Genomic DNA, 21,402 nt, shown 5'->3' on the forward strand with positions numbered 1-21,402 from the left:
AAACTTGTTCCACAAAAAGAAGAAATATTAGTTATTTACTTTCTCACATTTTTGTCAGCGTCATCTTCTTCCAAGCTCATTTTAGCAAAGTACTCAAATTTTTCTCATCTTGAAGCAAGAAACAGTTTCACATCAAGCTTTCATATGTGTTTACTAAAATGTCCCAAGTTTCACACGGACACTGGGATGTATAATGGATACTATTCTAGGAACCCACTTCTTTCCTTTCTTTCTATCTCTTAAACTATTCAAAGAGAGAAAATCCAGTTCCTACAAATTTCACATGCCAGTACTTTGCTTACACTCCTGAAATCTCTATTTCTCAATATAGTAATTCAATTTCTTTAAAGATACAGAAATTTGCATTCTGCTTTAAACCCACAAATCTCTGCCACTCAGAAATACCGATATTCTTAATATCATGTCATCCCGTGAAGCTCCTTTAACACTTGCCTGCCTTCCTCCTCTCCAAACCAATTTTACATCTTTCATTTCTGATCCCACAACAGACAGTAAGGCTGTAGTAAGGGAGGTTGTAAAGTTTTCTTATCCTTACACCTGCTCACTGCCACAACTTATTCTTTTACTAACTCTGTTCCTTGTAACTAGGTCACAAAACCACGTCAGATTTGCTGTCGTTTCCTGCAATCCCTTTTCCTACACAACACGGGGGAAAGTGATATTTTGGGGGCGTGCTCTAAAATCCCAGTTGCAAGGGCTGAGGTTTCTGCGTGAAGTCCTAATATTCTATTGACCGTCACGAGAGATCCTACGTCTCAGTAGCATCTTTCCTGAACTTCACGTGATTTGCAGAAGATTATGCATGTATTATAAACAAACAATTGAACCCCAAAGATTACCTTCTTAGTGCTGTGATCTGCTCATCCGTAAGTCCACCACTCTCTTCATGTATAATGTATAGTTTTTCTTTCAGCTCACTTGGTTTTATATGGAAACTTTTAAGAAAAATGTCTGGAGGAAAACAATTCTTAGATTACTTGGAAGCAAATGCACAGGGGAAGGAAAATCACCAACACATTTCATATTTACTTTCCAGATTTTAAAGGAAAAAAAAATAGAAGAAACCCAAAACACTAAAACTCATCTTTGTATTTTCTTCAAATAGACACGGCAGTAGTCAAGTGAAAATATATTTCTGTCAGAACATGGTCAATGCTTAAGACAGAACTATCAAGGTACTGTTATCTGAAGGTACTCAAGTATTTGCTCGTAAATATTTCTCTTGTACTCAGCTCAAGTCAAAATAATTTTTTTTCCCCAAATCAATACAATGTATTGGCACATTATAATATTTTAAAGGTTAAAGAAATTAGATTTTCCATTTGTTTTGGTTTTAACTGCTTTGTTTAATTTCCAGGGTTCAAAAGAAGGTAATTAGGGTCCACGTAAGGAAAATCGCTCCCAAAATGAAGGTAACCTGGGAAATGGAAGTGCTCACTTCTTCCACACTGCTCGATACTCTGAAATCTGATTAAGAGTTTTAGTAATGTTTAAGGCTTCTGTGCTGACATGGGGCTGGCTCATAACAGGCATTATAATAGGAAAATGGAACTAAGACGCCTCTTCCCCAGACTGGTGAAGAACCATTCGTGAGGCTGTTGCTCCCAAAAAGATTATTTTGTCTTGCCAGTTATTCTTTAATTACTGTCTGTCCCCATCATCGTTACCAAAGGATGAAGGTAAGAAAAAGGAAGCACGAGGAATTGAACAGGGGACATCAGCGGAGAAAGCTGAAAGGTTGAAATGCTCTCAGTGTTGGTATGAAACTTGTCCTAGAGTCTCCGCTACAGCGGAACTCCTCTGAGCAGCACAAGGAGGTTGGGAAGGAGAATTCAGGAAGGATGTTTATGATTCACCTTTTTTCTTTTTTTCCTCCAATTCTAAAAAGGAACAGAGTTTTGCAGGTTATGGGAACTTGCTGTGGCCCAAATCAGCTATTATTGGTTCTCAGGAGACTGTTGGCCAATGGAGTATATACCATTTATTCTTCTTCAGACACACTTTCTGCCCTTTTAATTTTGTTGTAAGATCAAGCTTTACTGCTAAGCCTGGCAGAATCTTCCCTTCTTCCTTTTTATGCATTATGTCTTTTGCTTCCCTATGCCTTTTAAACCATGTATGTCTTCAGGTGTGATGTCTACAGACCATAACAGAGTGAGTAACTCATAGTAAAATGTTGATTTTAAAATTCTCACAACCTCTCTACAAAGTGTTTAATACTTTCTTGAACATTTTCAATAGTTGAAATTAGCCACTGAATAAATTCTAGTCATCAGACTTTGCCAAAGTATTTTCCTAGGAAAATAAGGATTGTGTATATGGGAAACCGGCTGTCATACAGAGAAACAGGCACCAATCAAGTCACAGATGCTGGTATTTTGTCTCCTAAACCAGCTTTTCACCTGCTAGATCACACATTATATAGTGTCTCCCAAAACTTTTTCCATTGGAAATCTGAGGATGTCTCTCTCTTTCTGATACTTGTTCTCTGTATGGCAGAAATTTATTCTGTCTACAAGAATCCACTGGATAACCTAGCTTTTATTTGCATTTTTTCAGACACTGGGTTTGAATATAGTGTGTAGATCTTCTCTCAGAATTTTCATTTTTCTCTTGTGTTCAGAAACCCTCTCAAATTCTCAAGAAATTTTAACCTACTGATATCTTGGAGCTTCATCTTTTTATTCATCAACTTAAGAACTGTGGTTTGAGGCACTTGCAGGAAGATTAATCAGGATTCTCAGGATCAAATTAACTTTTGATCTAAGTAATGTCCATTATAATAAGTATATGCCAAAAATCTCACTGATGGGACTTTAAGGATAAGATTAAGAAATGGATGTAGAATGTTTCAGTGAACAAAGTTGTAAGAAGAATAGGATCAAAAGGAAGAATGGTGCTATTTGCAAATCAAAAGAAATAAATTTCCTCAAAGAAACTGCACTAATTTAGTAGGTAAAAGTGCTATTACAGGACTCTCTTTATCTGCAACAGCACTTTCGTATCATTCACTTCCTTTTAACCCTTCAAATTGTCAGTCAGTGGATGCAATAACTCCAACAAGTTATCTCCATTTGCAGTTCCCAATTAAAACTTCACATGATCTCCAAAACATATTCTTCCTTATCATATCCATGAAGATGAAATAACTAAAACTCCAAAATTAACTGCCCCAAATTCTTTACACATGTAGCGTTGCTTAAAACATCACTAGGTTATAGAACATTTTTGGAAAGCCATCTCTGTAACAGAAATCTGAGTAGTCTTTGAAGAACAATTACCCTTGCTCCTTCAATATCTACCACTTCCCATCAAAGTAATTGAAACACCTTTATGTCAGTTTATTAGTAAGACCAGAACGATGTGTTGAACTGCTTCATTAGGTGTGAAAGACTGTTCTAGGTCAGGCCTTTGGCAGAACCATACCTGGGATATGAGAGGGAAGGATCCTGTTCATGATCACTCAAGACAGCCGTTCACAGTCTACGTTATCGGCCAGAGAAAGGCCAAGAGAGTTCCTGCGGCCTGCCTTGTAGCTGCCTCAGAAGCTTCTTACACCAGCCCATCTTAACACATACATGAATATTCTTGAACCAAGGGTAGGAGAGAGAGTGAGCGCAGTACTCAAAGTTCTAGCTAACAAGCTGTTTCTGTTGACTTGTTTCACCTGGACAGCCCACAAAGTTGGAAAAGCCTTTGAAGTCAGAGCCCTAACATTGTTTTCACAGGTGTGATACATGATTTTACGTGTCTGGCCTAAGACAACAGCACCACAGCTCAATGGCACATCCACATGCTTTGTACAAGAGAGACGCTTGGTTCTTCTACTCTGCATAATTAAGGACCATATTTAGAGCAACTGAACCATGAGATCTATTTTTATAAATGAGTAGAGGAGCACTGAATTAAAAGATGATTTAGACACAAGCTTATCTTATTGCCTATTGAATGGCAGAAAGTACAAATAGAAAATGCATGCAGTGCTGCTCCCAGCCTTCCAGACAGGAGTACACAGTTCTTATTAATACACTTACTGAAGTTATGTGCAACCTTTCGATCTAACATGATGTGCTGATTCACTGAAGGTTCGTTGACTGAAAATACTGCCATGTCCTGGATCTGGAACTGATCACAGAGTCGGGATACATCTATTTTTTTCTTGCATGGGTCACATGATCCCCAGACAGATTTTTGAATCTAAAAATATAGGAGTGACAGAGTAAACAAAAAGCCAAAAGAACAGAAGCACTCTGTTCCATCCAAACATAGAGGAGGGTATCCAGGTTGTTTTGTGGCACAGCTGTACTTTTATGATAACTATGTAATACAGGCTACAATATTATTTTTTTTTCCTTTAAGAGCTTCCATCAGTTTCATCCTCACCTTATCCCAAGGGACAACATCCCAGTGAAAGGCTTTGGTTCTCTTTGTTGATGGAGAGAGGCTGCAGGGCTGTGGGAATGCAGGTGGGGCTGGCGGTGCCTCTGCCTTACTGATGGGCAGCGGAAGAGATGGTGATGCTGGGGCTGCTTCCCCCTCCTCAGGCTTTGTCTGGGGGCTTGAAGGCTTGTTCAGACCAGTTGTTGTGGAACTCACACCGGAGTGGAAGGCCTCCTCTTTCTCTTCATTAAAAGGTACAGTAAAATCCTCATAGTCTGCTTCAGAGGAGGTGCATTCCTGAGATCCCTCCTGAGGCAGTGAGGCACCCTTGCTCAGCTGGCAGTACCTTTCTATGAGAGACACCCACTCATTCTGGAGCTTGCTAACATTCTCTGTCCTGGTATTTTGGACAGTAAAGGGTATTCGAAACCTGAAATTTAAGAATGTCATATATAAACGCAAGGAAGTGTAAATAACATGCTGACTAATACAGCCACAGGTATTTCTTATTTAAGCAGAATGATGTTCAGCAGCTTTCCTTGTCAAAGGAGCCCAGTGCTGCTGACTCTGACCTTTTCAGACAGAGTTAATTGCTTACGTGTCTAAGGTTAGATAGCTGAAGTTTTGCCATATATTGACTTTGTGGTGCAGCTTCCTCGTAATTCCTCTTCTCCACCTTGGGGGAAGGTGAACAATGTGCTACATCTTACTGTGCTTGTTGCACAAGCTAGACAGAACCTGTTCACACATCTGTCCTATCAAGCTGAATGACATGTCTCTTCACTGGCTCCTGACATGCAACTAGACAAGTCTTTGCGGGCACTATTTCAATGTATCATCTCAATTCTACATCGTGGTAATTCTGATTCCTCCTGAAAACACTCATCAAATGACTGCAAAGCAATGGGAGGGGTAATCTGTAGAATTCCGATGGCCGCGTTTCCCCACTGTTGTATTTTTTCCTGAGACACTGAGATTCTCTTTGCTTTGATCTGGACAGGCTGGAGAGCTGGGCTGAGGGGAACCTCATGAAATTCAACAAGAGCAAGTGCAAGGTCCTGCCCCTGGGGAGGAACAACCCCCCGCACCAGCACAGCCTGGGGGGGACCTGCTGGAGAGCGGCTCTGCTGAGAAGGCCCTGGGGGTGCTGGGGGGCAGCAAGGTGACCCTGAGCCAGCACCGGGCCCTTGGGGCCAAGGGGGCCAGCGGTGCCCTGGGGGGCATGAAAAGGAGCGTGGCCAGCAGGGTGAGGGAGGTTCTCCTCCCCCTCTGCTCTGCCCTGGTGAGGCCACACCTGCAGGGCTGCGGCCAGTTCTGGGCCCCCCAGGTCAAGAAGGGCAGGGAACTGCTGGAGCAAGGCCAGCGCAGAGCTGCCAAGGGGATCAGGGGCTGGAGCATCTCCCTGGTGAGGAAAGGCTGAGAGACCTGGGCTTGTTCAGCCTGGAGAAGAGAAGGCTGAGGGGGGATCCCATCAGTACCTATAAATGTCTGAAGGGCAGGTGTCAGGACGATGGGGCTGGGCTCTTTTCAGCGGTGCCCAACGCCAGGCCAAGGGGCCACGGGCACAAGCTGGAACACGGGAAGTTCCCCCTGAACATGAGGACAAACCCCTTCCCTGTGCGGGTGCCAGAGCAGGGGCACAGGCTGCCCAGAGAGGCTGTGGGGTCCCTTCCCTGGAGACATTCACCCCCTGCCTGGACGCGGCCCTGTGCCCCTGCTCTGGGGGTGCCTGCTCCAGCAGGGGTGGGACGGGGTGAGCTCCAGGGGTCCCTCCCAGCCCCCACCAGTCTGGGATTCTGTGACCTTGTTCTCAGCAGTTCTGCTTTAACAAATTATTAATTACCAACTATACTTACAAATAATTGTGTTCTTTGGTCTGAACTGAAAAGGTACTGCATCCATTCTCCTTGCTGACACTCACATTACCACCTGACAAATTAATTGTATTTGGTACAGGGTCTGCAGTCTTGTTCTTTCCTCCCAGACTTATGCAATATAAAGTCAATTCTCCTTCACGTAGTTGTACCAAGTACCTGAAGGACAAGGAATGGAGATACAGTTCATTCTTCACTGACTACTTATTTAGACAAGCCTTGCCTTGTTAAAGCATTTTCTAATGTCAGTAGGTCTCCACATTTTTATAGCATCTCACATGGAACATTCGAAAAGTATCAATACTAAAGCATCAAACCTTTGAGATGAGGACTTCTTATCCTCATCTGACAAGTAAGTAAACTGTGACATAAAATATGAACTTCCAGCCTGCCGTGCCTAATGAGAGCACCAAAACTAAGACCTGACTATCAACTAAAAATCACACAAGTCCTGTTCATTTGTTAGCTACGCTCTGTCTCCCCCACTCTATTTATTCCTCCCGTTTGTTTGCGATGGTGGCTCTTTTGGACTATGAGTTTCTAAAGGAATTTACTATGTGACTGAGCAGCACATAATATGACAGGGCTTCAGAGTTTCTGTGTCTTCCAGGTTTTACTGCCACCAAGCTATAAAAAAGTCACCATAATATAAGTTAGTGCCCAACCTTGTAGTCCAGTAACTCTTCCTCTCTTGGAAATGCCTCTGCACATGCTCTTACTCCATGAGGACTGATCCTGGTCCCCTCCCATTCCCACAAGGCCCTTGGCAGGAAGGGGTCAAAGTTTTCTGCTCTCAAGGGTTTCCATCAGAAATGACCGTGCCAAAGTGTGGATATTACCTATTTAAATCATAAATTAATCCTGGCACCAATCGCCTGCCCATAAGCAGCTTCTATTAGAGCAAAAAAACATTCTGCTTCACACTCTCTTCCAGGATTCTGCTCTGCTGCCTATAACAAAGGCCCAACATTCAACAGCAAGAGGGGCTTTACCCTGTGTGGGTTTTATCCTTATTTGAGCATTTGCATTCTCATTTTTCTTGAGGGTTACTGCATTTCTTTATCATTCTGACAGTTCTATCAGACCTCTCTTTTGCTCCACTCCCTCTTCAAGGTGTGGCTAGTTGATTAAGGGGTTCTATGAGGAATGTAAATAAGTTTAGCTGCTCCAGAAGAATTAAACATAAAGTATAAATTGCATCTATTCTCACATAAACAGTCAAAGTGATAAGAATTGTTTAATGGAGCCGGCAGTTATATTGATCTCTCCTTTCTTTAAAGCAGGGACTTATAGTTTAATCAGATCTCCAGATGTTTTCACCATTATTTACTTTGCCAAGAAAAAAGAGAGGATTAATATCAAGAAGAAAACAACAAGGGCTTTCCTTCACAAGATAAATAAAAATCAATTTTTGTTTGCTAACAAACTTGTTAAACGTTGCAAGGTAACAAATCCTAGGACACACTTGAGGATAGTGTTTACAAGACATACAGTGGTAGCCTTTTAAAAACAATTAAAATATTTTTCTGTGAACTGTGAAGTCTTTTGAGATAATTACCCTGTGCAAATAATTAAGTTAAATTTTTTTTTCATTAGTTTTTGGTAGACTTTTTTTTTTCTTTCTCTCCTTTGATAGTATAAGCAATTTCCAGGTATTTTTAGAAGCTGGCTCAGGGGAAGGGGGAGTTGTCTGTAGAATAAGTCGCAAACTATGTAAAAACATTGTGGCTGCTTCACTAGTTCAGTAACAGAATAAGCAGAAATCACGCTTATCTGTGACGGTTTGGGGCTGAGCGAAATGGTGGTGACAGTCCATTGCTTACTGAATAATTATTCCCGTCTCTGAAACCACCACCCATTAGTCCATGTTGGCTGGCCGTCCCCACAGGAGGGAAGATCAGAACATTACGGGAATGAATTATTAATTTGGGGGCAGCCATTTGGCCAGTGTGAGTCAATGTTCTCTGGCAGGACTCCTACACTCCCCACCTGCTTTGCCAGTCTTTTTCTCCTTTTCCTTTTCTTTACAATTGGAAATGGAATAAAAAGTAAAGAGGTAAACATAAACAGTCCCACCATTAAAATCACTCTGAGCACCATCAGCATTATAGATTTGTGTTAGTAATGCCCACAGCAGTCTCTAACACACATCAGAACTTTGTTTTCTTGAGTACTACCATTGCACTAAGAGTTCATGTCTTCACCTCATGCAGGTGTGGCATCTAAGTTTTAACTTTAAGAACCAATTCAATAATTAACTTAGTATCAGGAAATTAAAATCTTATGGTATTTATCAGAAATTTTAAGAAAATCCACAACCCAGAGGTCTACGAAAGTGCAGTTCGTACTTCACCCATTCAGTGGACGCAGAAGTCTTTTGCCGCAAATCCAGCAGTCCTTCGTGTATCACGTCACATTCTGCAGGTGCTCCAGAGCACGACTCTGCTCGCCTCTTGTACGAATTGCTCCATATAACTCTGCTCAGAAGGTACGTTATCTGTATAACAAGTGGCAGCAGAGAGAGTGTATTTTCCATGTTAATTTCCACAAATAAGACATTAATAGCTGGATTTTTCCAGTATGAAAATGATAGACAACATTATAAGCAGCAGCCAAACAGGTAACATAAATTAACGTAAAATAAATAGGGTCGTTCTATGATGCTAAACTACTTCACTGCAATTTGGTTTAATGCCCACAGTTCTAGACCTGTCAGTGTAAGGAGAATATAATTTTATTCTGGTAGGGTTACTGTAAAACATCATTTTACTTTTTTTAATTCATATACAGAGCAATCTAGGACAAAGTTTGTGCTCAGCTCAATTCAAGCCCAAGTAGCAACTGATTGTTTTAGCTTGAAATCTCAAATGAATCCAGCAGAAAAACAAAGGCTTTCCTGTAGTTGAAAATAACAAGGATTAAGGTGGGTGTAAATTTAAAGCACTCTTTTTGTGATACAGGGCCACATTTGAGTGTTCTTACTACAGAACACATGTGCCTTTCTGAGCTCTTCTGCTAAATGTAATCTATTGTGAACATTTAGTCAATCAACCCTGAGGTACCATTTGTGCACGTGGAGCAAACCGTTAAGTTTCACGAGGGATGCATCCCTCTGCAAAAAGCCCCTTAAAAACAGGTCACATCTTCCATGCTTTCTGAGAGTTTGCATCTCAACCTAAATTGTGCAGCTGGCTTCAGCACCCCAATGACACAGACTCCGAGACTTGGTCACCCCTGAACACACAGGATATCTGCATTCAGGTGAAAAGCTAGTGCTGATGTCATGACTTGAGTTTCTTGCGTTTCAGTGTAGAGTCTAATTACATTAACTACTTGGAATATATAATTGAACCTAGAACTCAAAATGAAACAGCTCATACAAAATCTTGCAACACTGAATCATTTAATTAAACAAATATCTAGTTATCCCTAGGCTGCATCCCTCTGATAATTTTATCATTTCAGTGTATTTTGATGGTAAAAGAGTAATTACTAGCTCTTTCTCTGTTCACAGCATCAGGATAACCTCATTCATTCTTCTTCAAAGAATGTATTCTGATAAATACATATAGAAAAAATGCTTAGAAAATGTCAGTTAAGATTCAACTGTTTTAAAACAAGCAAACAAAACTGACGACATGCAGTCTCAGACCAGTTACATTCAAGGTGTAGTTGAAGAAATGCTTCCACTTTCATATCACACCCTGAGCTGGCTTTACATCTCCAGTCCTAGTGAACTGTGGCAAAATCCAAAGGCCAAACTTTATCCTGAACTCACATTCCCTTTATCCTGTGTACGAACGTACACGGAATAAAGACATACCTACTTCTTTGCTTGCACAATGTGCAGCATAACAATTCCCATTTATGATTGGGACCTGCTGGGTACTACCATAACGTGAGCTGTTATTTATAGCAATCTGTCTATGACATTGTAAAAACTTACCTTCCTTTTATCATCAAGAGACACTGCTTCCAGCTCGTAATCTTGTCGCCCATGAAACACAATGCTGAAGCGCCTCCTTTCAGTATCGTCGCAGGCTTTGACTTGTGAGAAAGGGAATTGTTTCTTAATAGTTCCTTTTTCAATGTTAAAAATGGTCTTTGTGTTGAAATCAATCTGGAATAGAAAGTTCTTCATTACTTGACTCCATCACTTCTCTTCATTGAAAGGGAAAGGCAGCATCCCTGGTATTACCATGCAAGGGCATTTAGATAAAGGACCAGCTCAGAATGTGTATCTATCTTGGCGACAAATAGAATTAAAAAAATGACATTCCATCATCAAGATACTGTACTGTATTTGTTTTAGTTACAAAACAAAGAGATATTCATTGTAACTGTGCTTCCCTATCTCTTTTGATGAATATGCATCAATTTATCACTCTGAAATATTATTTATTTTTAAATTCTCCTTGTCTTATACAACCCAGTGCAAAAACTTCCCATTCAGCAGCAGTGGTAGTGCATTCTAATGGCATGACCGTCTCAACACAGATTCAATTACTGACCGGTTCAACCTATGCCCCGGTACTAAAATGGAGTAAAGGTGGTTATTTTTATAACGGCCTCTTCTGTGTCAGGAAAAGCGGACACTATTGAGAGTTACTTTCTGATGTAAATATTACTGTGTTTTGGTTTAGGTCTTATCTAACACAGATTTTTTTTGTCTGTATGTATATATATACCACATATGTGTACATATAGGTGAAGGGAGTGATGATAACAGCCGATAAATATATTTTATTGCTGTTTCACAGCTATCACAACTAAAAAATGTTTGCTTCAAAATAAGATTACTTTTCTTCCACCGCACAATATATATTTGCAGTGTTAAAAACTGGTAGAGACAGATTCCAGTATCTGTTCCACATATCAGTCCCTGCTGAGAAGAAACAGCTTTGCTGATACAATAAGATGTGAATATTATCTGACTGCCGAGCTTCACTGAACATGGCCTACAGAGGAGACAAACTCTGAAGCACCTCAGATCTCACCTGAGCTAGATATTCACCTTTGGTCATAAACGATTCTTGGCACCTTTAATTCCTCTAATGCAGACCACGCCAACCGAATGCGAACATTGTGGCCTGTTTATAGCAGGAAATCTCCAAAGCAGAATCATTCTCATTATTATCTCTGACTTTTGAAGGCTTCTGGTAACTACAGAACTGGAGTTAAGCTACTCCAGGTTCCCGAACTGATAACTTCCACATCTAATATAGCTTTCTCCATTTTTCCATCAGCTATATGACTAAACAAATAATCTTTCAATTCCAAAACCCAGTGGATATCAAGGGAAATAAGGAGATTATACTTTTTACAGTTGAGATGTAGTAAACAACCAACCACCCTCTAGCATGTATGACTTGGACTTCATCAAGCCATTATCCAGCTTTGTCCAAACTGCAGCAAAAATTCAGTGAAATCCCAGTTCCTGGAAACAACATGAAGCTTTTCTCACCGACTTTATGGAACCAGGAAACCACCATCAGGTGTTATCAACAGAAGTTTGCTTTAATATCATCCAAGTGTTGTCCCATTATGACACAGCAAGTCAATAAAGCCTTATGGGTTCATAATGTCACAAAAAAAAAAAAAAAAGGAGCCCACAGGACAGGGTAACCGGAGGTGGAATGCACAGCCTGCCAAAGGGGCCTTCTGTGTATCCCCGGGAACATTCCCGAGGTTCTAGAGACTGCAGCTGAAGGGGTGTCTTGTCAAAAGGGACAGATATTTAAGTATGTCTACATCACCTGTATTCATTTACTGCTGCTAAGTAATAACAACTCCCAGGCAGAGCCTATTATAATCAATCATCTTTGTGGCAAATCATGTTTCTTAAAGGTGAAATAACCTTTTAGATCATGAAGTGCATTCTACGGCTCCGCCAGGGGTTCCCTAGAAGGATTTTCAGTTATTACCCCCAGAATACTTGTGGTATACGTGGTAGAAAGCTGCTCAATATCTTGTACCTCTCTGATAGGTTGCTGAACCACAGGATGTATTAAGCTATCTCGTAACATTTATTGAGCAACATAAGCATCCTGTATTTTTTATATATTCCTTCAAAAGCGAGAATTTTTACAGTTACCTGCAAAATTCGTTTCTGCCACCGATAGTGTTTGTATTTGTAGATACTGAAGTTAAATTGTGAGCCAGTTAGCAAATCCTGAGAATCCTGAAAAACAACAGACATCACCAATACGTCCACACTGGTATTCCTTGTCCGTTCACGTGCGATCGTGTCCTTGGGTGAAATCTCCCTCAGCGAACACTGTCCTAACAGCGCTGGAGGCTTTGCAGAACAACTCCACATGGAGAAACATGGCAGCATCCTCCTAACCTGGCTGTCACGAGCACAAAATAACCACAACTCCTGAACTAAGGGATCACGGGTTGGGATGGGAGGTGACAGGGAGAGCAGGAAGACAGGAAGGGGAAGAGCAGAGCCCATGGGATTGTACTAAAACTAAACACGTTTCAAAACAAGCAGTTTATTGAATGGACTAAGTAGCAAACAAGAACCATATGTGACTTTAAAGAAAAATATTTACAGGCCCTTGAATGTGGTGCAGTAAAATGGAAGATCTCTGTTCTTTCTTACTATATGAAAGTATAAAATTTGTTATCTAGTCCCTTACGGCAGCTATACTGTGTGCCTGGAAAATGCCTGATTTTACAGTCTTCAGGAAAATGCAGGGAAGGGAAGGTCACGATCCAGCTATATTAAATTTTATTTAGTTCTAATAATTAGCTATCACAAAAACGTTAATGCAGCAGAAGTAGAAAAGGAACCGTTTCTCTTCTTACTCTGAGACTATATTTCCATGTAGTCTTACACTGCTGAGTGTAATATTTTTGTTGACTGCAGCCCTTCTGCAAAACTTGCGCCACTTTTTTATTAGTATTTATTTTTGCTTCTCCTTCTACTTCTTTCCAGCCAAGAAGTTAATAAGCAGTTCTGAAAGTTATTTCTAAAAATTCCAGAAAGCACCAGGTTTATCTCAAAATCACTATCAGCTCCCATGGTGCAAAAAATATTTCAGATTGTGTCATCAGCACATCATAAGATTGCACTGTTTCCTGGAGATGCTCCACGGGGAGGCTGGCTCCAAAATCCAGAGCAGAAGGGGAAACAGATAGTGAAAATTTCTCCAAAGAATTCTCTGCTGGCACTTTTGTGGTGATGACGGACAGAGATTGCCATGAGAGAGATACTGGACAGGGATTACAGAGAGGAGTGCAAGGCTGATGTACGCAGTTAATGTACTCCTCATCCTCACACTATTTCCACTCACCTTTATCAACTACTTTTCTCAGGAAAGAATTTCCATGCTTTCTACAACATGGAAAGATGCTAATGATCCACTTCTGAGTGTCGGTGAAGAGATGAAGGCTTTAACAGCAGAAAAATGAGATTTTGGTGGCTCAATCTGATCCTGAAGAAATCTCTGGACTAGACCTCTTGGTCTCGTTGACCTATGCTCAGCAAAGCTATGTTGTTGCAGGACCCAAAACCAGTTTTAAGCCACCTTTACACTGATTCTGCCTTTCCCTGGTGGAAGGTCAGAGCCAACCATAGGGACCGTTCACACTGAAGTCCCACCGGCCAAGGCTTTGCACTTTGTAGCCAGCCATTCCTGTGGCCATGCGTAACGCTGAGCTATCAGACCCTCTTATGGTGACCAGCCACGCCCCAAGGACAAGCCAACACTAGGAGACCTGTCAGAGATTAGATCCATCATTTTCCTGAGGCACTTCACGGTGTCAACCCAGGGATTTTGCCCTACATTTATTGTTACAGTACATGATGCTGCACTTAGAATAACGAAACTTGTATGGATACATCTGATCTAAACTATTTAATCCAGGTAATAACATCAGTGCAGCTCAGCTGCAGCATCTACATGGGATACCCATTACATAGGAGACAGGTAGCATTAGCCATTAATACCTGACATATTTGGTCATAAACTGGAGTCTATATGTTTGCACAAGTTGGGACTGCATCTTTGAAAGCCATACAGATGTGCTCCTAACGCTCACCCAGGCTTTCCAGAACATGGTCATGCACTTGAATGTCTTGCAAAATAGATCAAAGGAGTGACCTTACCTTTTCAGCGTACACCTCTTTCTGTGCCAAATGCAAAGCTCCTTCAATGCTCACTTCTTTATTTTTCACCATGTTCATAATTTTGAGGATTTTTTCCTGGTTTAACTGGAAAAAAGTCAATCAGATGTTTTTAGAGACTGTTTTTGGTTTTTTTTATCTGGCTATTGAGGATACAGAGTGCTTGTGACAGTTACAGCTACTGTGTCTGCCGTAAAATTACAATTTCATTCATATTTTATGTTCTATCGACAACCTGCCCAGCAAATATAGTCTCCCTTTGAAACTTGGTGAGAGTCCACAAGATATCAAATATACAGGGGCTTCTACAATTTTAGAAGATGGGGTGGTAATATCTGGAGATAGAACTGCCAGGAGGAAATCTTTTTCAGTTAGAAAATCTGGCAAGAAGTGAAAACATCAATTTTGCATGCTTGCCTGTGTCTTGCCCTTAATGTAAAGTATTGCACAGAGACAACATGAAAGCAAAATCAGGACCATTGAAACTTTTCAGGGTGAAGGGGGAAAAAAACTGATGTTGGTACCAGCAGGTACACGTGTCACGCGAACTTATCTAAACACGGCAACAAACCGGCATTACACTTCCCCTTTCTTTTACCAGAAAAGGAGGTTGCACTGCCAATAACCTTACACACAAATTTATGTCGCTTTGAAGTGAACCAGGTGGGCATTGCAATGCCAAACAGGAATCAAGTGAAGGAAAAAGGCAAGCGGAGTAAACAGGGACCCAAAACTACAGCTGCTTACGCTGTTGGTAAAGCTCTCCCACAGACTTTGTAGAAGGAATAACCTCCCTCTGAGGCAGCCCAAAGAGATCCCTTGTGTGATATCTGTTCCTCAACAGTAGCAGACCTGGGAATTTGGAAGGAGCGGGTAGGTTTTACCACAAGAGCTCAGCAACTCGTGGGTATTTTAATCCAGTAGCTTAGCTACAATATTCAATCAGCTACAACAGATGATGTTTCCCACCTCACTGGAGAACAACTTCGCTACCAGGAGGTAAGTTACTATAATAAAATCTTTCTTTCAAACATTTTGAAAGAGTTTGAAAACTCTTCCACATGGACATCCAGGTGAAAAGCCCCCTGCCCAGGAGTATTGCCCAAGCTGTGCAGGAGCAAGAGGAAGGGGCAGGAGAGACGTCCCAGGGGTTGGGAAGGGGCTTCCCCTGTGCCCCTGTTGCTGGAGCTTCTGCGGGGACAAAGGTGTTCAGAGCACGGCAGCTCAAAACATCTCAGCATTGCAAGCAAACCTGAATTTGGCTACCCCAAGGATGAGGCACCGAGAGTTGGAGTGGGTTTTGCTGTTTGTGCCATAGGAAAAAGAAGGCAAAGAGCTAAAGACAGGTACCCATGGATAGCCAGGTCTGCTGCCCGTGAGGGCGAGGGTGGGTAGAAATCAGGGCTCCCGAGAACTGCCAGTTTTGCTGCCTGAGGCTCGTGGTTGCTGCCCCCAGCTGCAGCCACCAAGCTGCTTCTCAGGCCTCTGAGGCAGGCGGAGCAGCAGGGCCGCAGCTGCTTTGCCTCCCCCAGCTCCTTCCTGCCCTAACCCGCCGCTGGCTTTACGTACGCCTACGCCCTCCGCGGATATAACAGCCTCTCTGCTAACAACCCCGGCAACGCGGCCTTGCGGCCGAGCACGACCCACTCCGCCCACCCATAGCCACCCAGCACGAATCTGATGGGCGACATAAAAATAACCAGTCACACCACAGAGGTCAGGGACCAGTAAATCCCTAGGTTCTCTCTTCTGCCAAGCCACGCTACACCGAATGCACTTTAGCCTACCAAGTTTCTACCATCTCAAGCAGTTTCTGATCAACAGACAGGTTGTATGTTTTTACAGCCTACAAATAAAACCGGGAGTAAAAGAAGAAGAAATATTTTGTTTTTAAAACCTTGGAATTTTCAATGCTAATATAAAGGTAACTTATGGCATGGCTCCCAGCTGCAAATAGTAATGTGAACAGTGAGGAAAGAATGAAAGCAGCCTGATAATTCATTCACACTTGCTGAGGCGCAGAAGGTTCTACAATGACCTCCACATTCTCTATTTGAATTTTAAATGGCCATATATTTACACCACACATACACTGTATACGATCACATCTTAACAAGATAATTCCCCACTGAACAGGCTCTGTGTAAGCAAACAAGAATATGGATATATTTGAATCGAAAAATATAGTTTCCTTAAGGCTAATCTCTGCCAGCTTTAAAGTGCAAGATCCTATTTATACAGGATAGCAATTCTTAATAGGAAGCTGGATGGTATTTTTGCAACTGCTAGGTCCTTTTGTATGGAGAAGGGTTCAAAGATTTTGCTGCAGGATGACAATGATAACATAAAGATAACATCATAGCCTTATGTCAAAGGCAGAGTCTGATTAACATAAACAAGAGAAGTATTTATTCCTTCGCTTCAGTGCACAAGTAATTCAATGAACAAGCTCAGTTCTCATTTGAATCTCATGGTGTTATTCAGCAAAACAATATATTGTGCACATCTGCAGGGATGCTTCCTAAGAGTGGCCAAGAAATCAAGAGTTTCAACTTGAAAAATATGAAGATTTGAAGTTATTTGTTTTTTTCCTAGAACATAAGTGATTCGGGTCACCCTGGCGGTTCGTGTGCAAGCAGGCTCCATACTCTGCAGTGGCCCAGGCACTGGGGATTTTATGGTCTGTCTTTCTGGCCAAATATTCTATCTAGGACCAAGAAACCTTGCCACAGCATCTCTACCAAAACCAAGACATTTTCTTGCAATTCATTCTGTTTCTCTTTTGCATTGCTGAAAATTTTCAAAGGCACTTTTTTTTTTTACTTTTTATAAAAAATTGCAGAAAGAAATGCATTTTTGGCTCTATGAGGCATTCAACTCTTCATTCCGCTTGCCTTCACCAAGGTCTCTTTTAGACTAGAATGAAATTCTGCCCAAGACATGAAAACAACAGGGAACATCTCTTAATTTGCTCAATAATGTACGAAGAAAAATGTTTGCAAAAAGAGAAGCAAATCAGGTTGTATATTGCAAACCCAGGAAGGTTAGTTAGTAAGTTAGACTAGTGACAGTTAACGCATCCCCCAGAGAGCAGACAAAAGACAGTGCTTGGTACAGGTTATTTTTAACAGCACCCTGTTGTTGCAATGCCTCTGTTAACTCTCTTTCTCTCTGCACATCTGTAAGCAGGATGGAAACATTTCAAAAGACAAGAAAGGCAAAAAAGGCACTCTTTAGCTTATGAGAACTGTCAAAATTATTTGTCAGAAGTCTGACTCGCTTCAGTTTTTGACAGCCACACGTTAGCATGGTATTTTTACTTGCAAACAAGACTTGAGTAACATGTCCTGACCTTTATCGTTTTGTATCTGTGGGGCTTTTCTCTCAGCATGACACAATTTTTGTAATGCTCATTCTTGTGTTTGTTTGGTTATATTCTTTTCTTTAAAAGAAACAATTTTTGTCATATTATCCACTGAAATGCCACCAAGTCAGATCGTGTTAAGTTGCCTAATAGAATGTGACTGATGCAACCCAACAATATTTTTATACAAGGTTGGATAACAAAACTTAGAAAAAAAAAATGCTTCTTTTATAAAGCATGCACATTAAGGAAATACATGAGATTGAGCTGGCAGGTGAATGTGCAAAGAAGCTTGTTTAAGGCAGGTTAAATTTTGGTCACTCACCCAAAATTCAGTGTAGCCACGTAAGTGAATTGAAACAAAGATCAACGCTCACAATTGAAGGAAGAGCGCGGGGCTCCAGGCGTTCTCTCTATATCCATTACTCTGAAGGGTGAGGTTTTTATATTTTTGGCCCAGACGTGGTATAAAACGCGTTTGGTGGTGAGATATGAGATTTCTGGCTTATTCTTGAGTAGCTGCCAACGCAGTACTCTACACGACTGCTTCCAGGGCTTCCTGCCACTCTCTGCTTACCCAGCACAGTCGCACAAGAGGCTGAGAGCTGTGGAAGGTTTTGCATGTAGTCTCCGTGATGTGGAAATATTACTCTGACGACTCCAGAAAGGTCCCCAGACCTTCTGACCATCAACCAAGAAAGAGGGATTAAAGCCATGTCATCCCAGTCATTTCCAGTTGACCGACCAAAGCAGCAGAAGGCATGCAGAACATGGGCAGCTGTTCAAGGATAAGACAGGCTAGGGTCTTCCTGCCTCTCTTCTTTCTGACTCTTGTTCTTTAACGCACACTGGTTCACATTCCCCAGTCAACCACAGGATTGCTGTGACTCCTGTGCAGTCAGTGGAGATACCTGGGCTTCCCTGGGTGGCAAGTCACCGCAGGTAAGACCTGTCTCATTATCCAGCAGCTCTGTCTCCACTACCTACAGAGAAATTTGAGCTACGTGGCTTTTGCTCAGCTTATTCTTATTCTATGGACCAGCCTACCTGAATCATAATAATATGACAGCAATCTAATGCAAAAAGACTTCTGGAATGTGTGCACGTACACCGGTGGAGATGTAGAGCAAGAAATCTGGCTGTCAGTCAGCGATACAGATGATCTCAATTATTACAAACACTGGCACGATTCAGTGAGACATTATTTCAGGTTTACTTAGGTGAAGATCATAGCTAATACGCACCGAGCTCTATCATTTCCTGTGACAACAAAACCAAGTCATGCAGAAATCCTGCTCACCCTACAAATGAGAAATTTTTATTCAAGTCTAGTGAAGCTTTTCACTGTTAAGCATTTCTTACACTTGTCCTTATTAAACATTAACAGTGTTAAACATTCTCATCTGCTTGCTGCGAGGAGTAAGAGACAGCCAGGAGCTGGTTTGCTGCAGGACCCAGAAGAGAAGGCTGGACCGAGGGGGCTTCTTCCTCATCCTCTGCACTCAGCGGTAGCATCTCCCTGGTAGCACTGCTGGGATCAGTGCTCCAAGTGACCAGGGGGCTCAGCCCAAGAGGGAAGAGCCAAGCAGTGGCTAGATATTGCTTTACAGAGATCTCATGAATTTCTGGGCATAAATCTGACTGAATGCTATTGTTGTCCACACAAAAAGAAACATGCTGCTTTAACACATGTACCTGACATTTTTTTATCCAGCATAGGGTCATATTTTCATTCATTTTGGAGCCCAGTTTTTTAAATACAGTTTTTAAAACAGAAGATATTGTTTTCTATCCAGAACAGCAGGACAAAGCGACTTTGAGTTAAAGCCTTCTGGGGATTTTCTGTTGACTCAGTGCCTTCCAGCTACAGCGCACGACACTTTCTGCAAAGCAAGTACAGTGCTTAAAGAAGAAGCTTAAAAATAAGTGCCAGAATATAATGCAGTGATTGACCTGGGATGAGATTTCAAGCAGCAACTTCCTTTTCCAAGCTGTACCTTTAAAGAAAACACTTTTTAAAAAAAAAAGAAATCAGTGAAATTTATTATGGATATTTTTCTTCTTCACAATATTATGCTGAACTGCCCTCTGCATGTTGAACCTGCCATTTAAGTGATTAAAGAGAACAGACACAACCTGGGTTGCGTTAAAAGTTCCGGCCTGGTGTTATCAACTTTCATCTCCTAACATATTCACTTTTACCAGGATTGAACTTGGCCCAAAGTATTCTGAGAGCTCCCATATATTTACAGGGGAGTGGCTGCCTTCTATGATTGGGGTATCTGAAAAGCCTTCACTTGTAATTTACATGAAATATCAATACGGATGACTGATGTGATATTTTTATGTGGCAATACCATCTTTTGTAGCCAGTCATAGAGATAGACTAATATTATTTGTCAAACGGAACTGCTATTCATCAAATAAATTATCCATCTGTAATAATGTTTTGCATTATTTGTTCAGATCTATATCTGGCTGAATAATATCTGTCAACATTTATTCAAAGAAGAAGGTATTCATCAACCAGTAGCTTGATTTCCTTGAAAACACTGGAAATGCTGCCGCTTTCAGTATGAGCTGGAGGAGCCCAAAGATATTTTAGTATCCTTTATTTTTGTATTGGTATAAAGGTATATAGCGATTGAGTACAACAAAAATTCCCAAAGAGCTAGTCTCAAAAATATTTCGGAATCTAAAATATAAACCGGTGCTAGTGACATGTATATAGCACAGCACATACAATACAAGCTAGTCTACCTGCTTCCAATTTTGAAAATATCACCATATTGAGAAATGTCAATGCCTAAACAGTTCTTACATTTTTCTCTGAAAAACTGATTTGTAGGTCTTACATGTAGCAATTACTTTAAGTTTTCCTCGCCACCACCTAACAGACCGGCATGTTCTCAGCAGGACCCTCCTGCTCCAGCAGCACTTGGAACTTGTCAGGAAACGACACTCGGAAAGAAATTACGGGACTCAATTTCACTGGGAAAACCCAAAGGATAAACTGAGTAGTGTTGCACAGGAGACTGACTTCATTTTGTACTATTCAGCATTTTCATTAATGATCTGGTGATGGACTAGAGATTTTGTTTATTAAATTTGCAGACTTTGACACGAAGGTGGAAGGAACTGCAAGAGGGTGCAGAGGGGATTCAAATTCAAAACAAGCTTGGCAAATGAGAGAAGTAATAATATACAAATCAACAAGTGGAAAAAAAATAACCTTGAAGAAGTTCAGCAGGAATTACCGGCTTTGCAAGGACTGGCTGAGGAATATTTTTTCTTGAGAAAGAGACGCAGAATTTACAGCAGCTACAATCTGACACAAGTTAACAATGTCATGCTGTTGCAATAAAGGCAAAGATCCCACTGGGAGGTTATAGACAGCAGCTTAGTCTGCAAAACACAAGTAACCTTTCCAGTACTCGGCACTGATAAAGACTTCTGAAACAGCGGGTGAAGTTTTTCTTGTCTCCAGAAAAGAGCTGGACATGGAGGATTCCAGATCAGGACACTGAGAATAATCAGAGCTTTGGAAAAAACATGACTTGCAAGGGAAGAGAGGAAGGACTGGGATTTCGCAGCCTAGAGAAGGCTGGGGGAGTCACATTCTTCAAGTA

General features: G+C 41.3%; 1 protein-coding gene across 1 annotated transcript in view; it reads right to left on the reverse strand.

The window, feature by feature from the left end:
• LOC104045353 (delphilin-like) overlaps window positions 1–21,402 on the reverse strand; it is a 108,876-nt gene that overhangs the window by 19,645 nt on the left and 67,829 nt on the right. Inside the window, exons 3-10 of the mRNA XM_064465267.1 lie at window positions 14,392–14,496; window positions 12,370–12,456; window positions 10,222–10,395; window positions 8,624–8,772; window positions 6,258–6,434; window positions 4,405–4,831; window positions 4,056–4,218; window positions 861–972 (exon numbers count right to left, since the gene is read on the reverse strand). Of these exons, the coding sequence (XP_064321337.1) occupies window positions 861–972; window positions 4,056–4,218; window positions 4,405–4,831; window positions 6,258–6,434; window positions 8,624–8,772; window positions 10,222–10,395; window positions 12,370–12,456; window positions 14,392–14,496 (1,394 nt within the window). The remainder of the gene's footprint in view (window positions 1–860; window positions 973–4,055; window positions 4,219–4,404; window positions 4,832–6,257; window positions 6,435–8,623; window positions 8,773–10,221; window positions 10,396–12,369; window positions 12,457–14,391; window positions 14,497–21,402) is intronic.

Source organism: Phalacrocorax carbo, chromosome 14, assembly GCF_963921805.1.
Source record: "Phalacrocorax carbo chromosome 14, bPhaCar2.1, whole genome shotgun sequence".
Taxonomy (NCBI): Eukaryota; Metazoa; Chordata; class Aves; order Suliformes; family Phalacrocoracidae; genus Phalacrocorax; species Phalacrocorax carbo.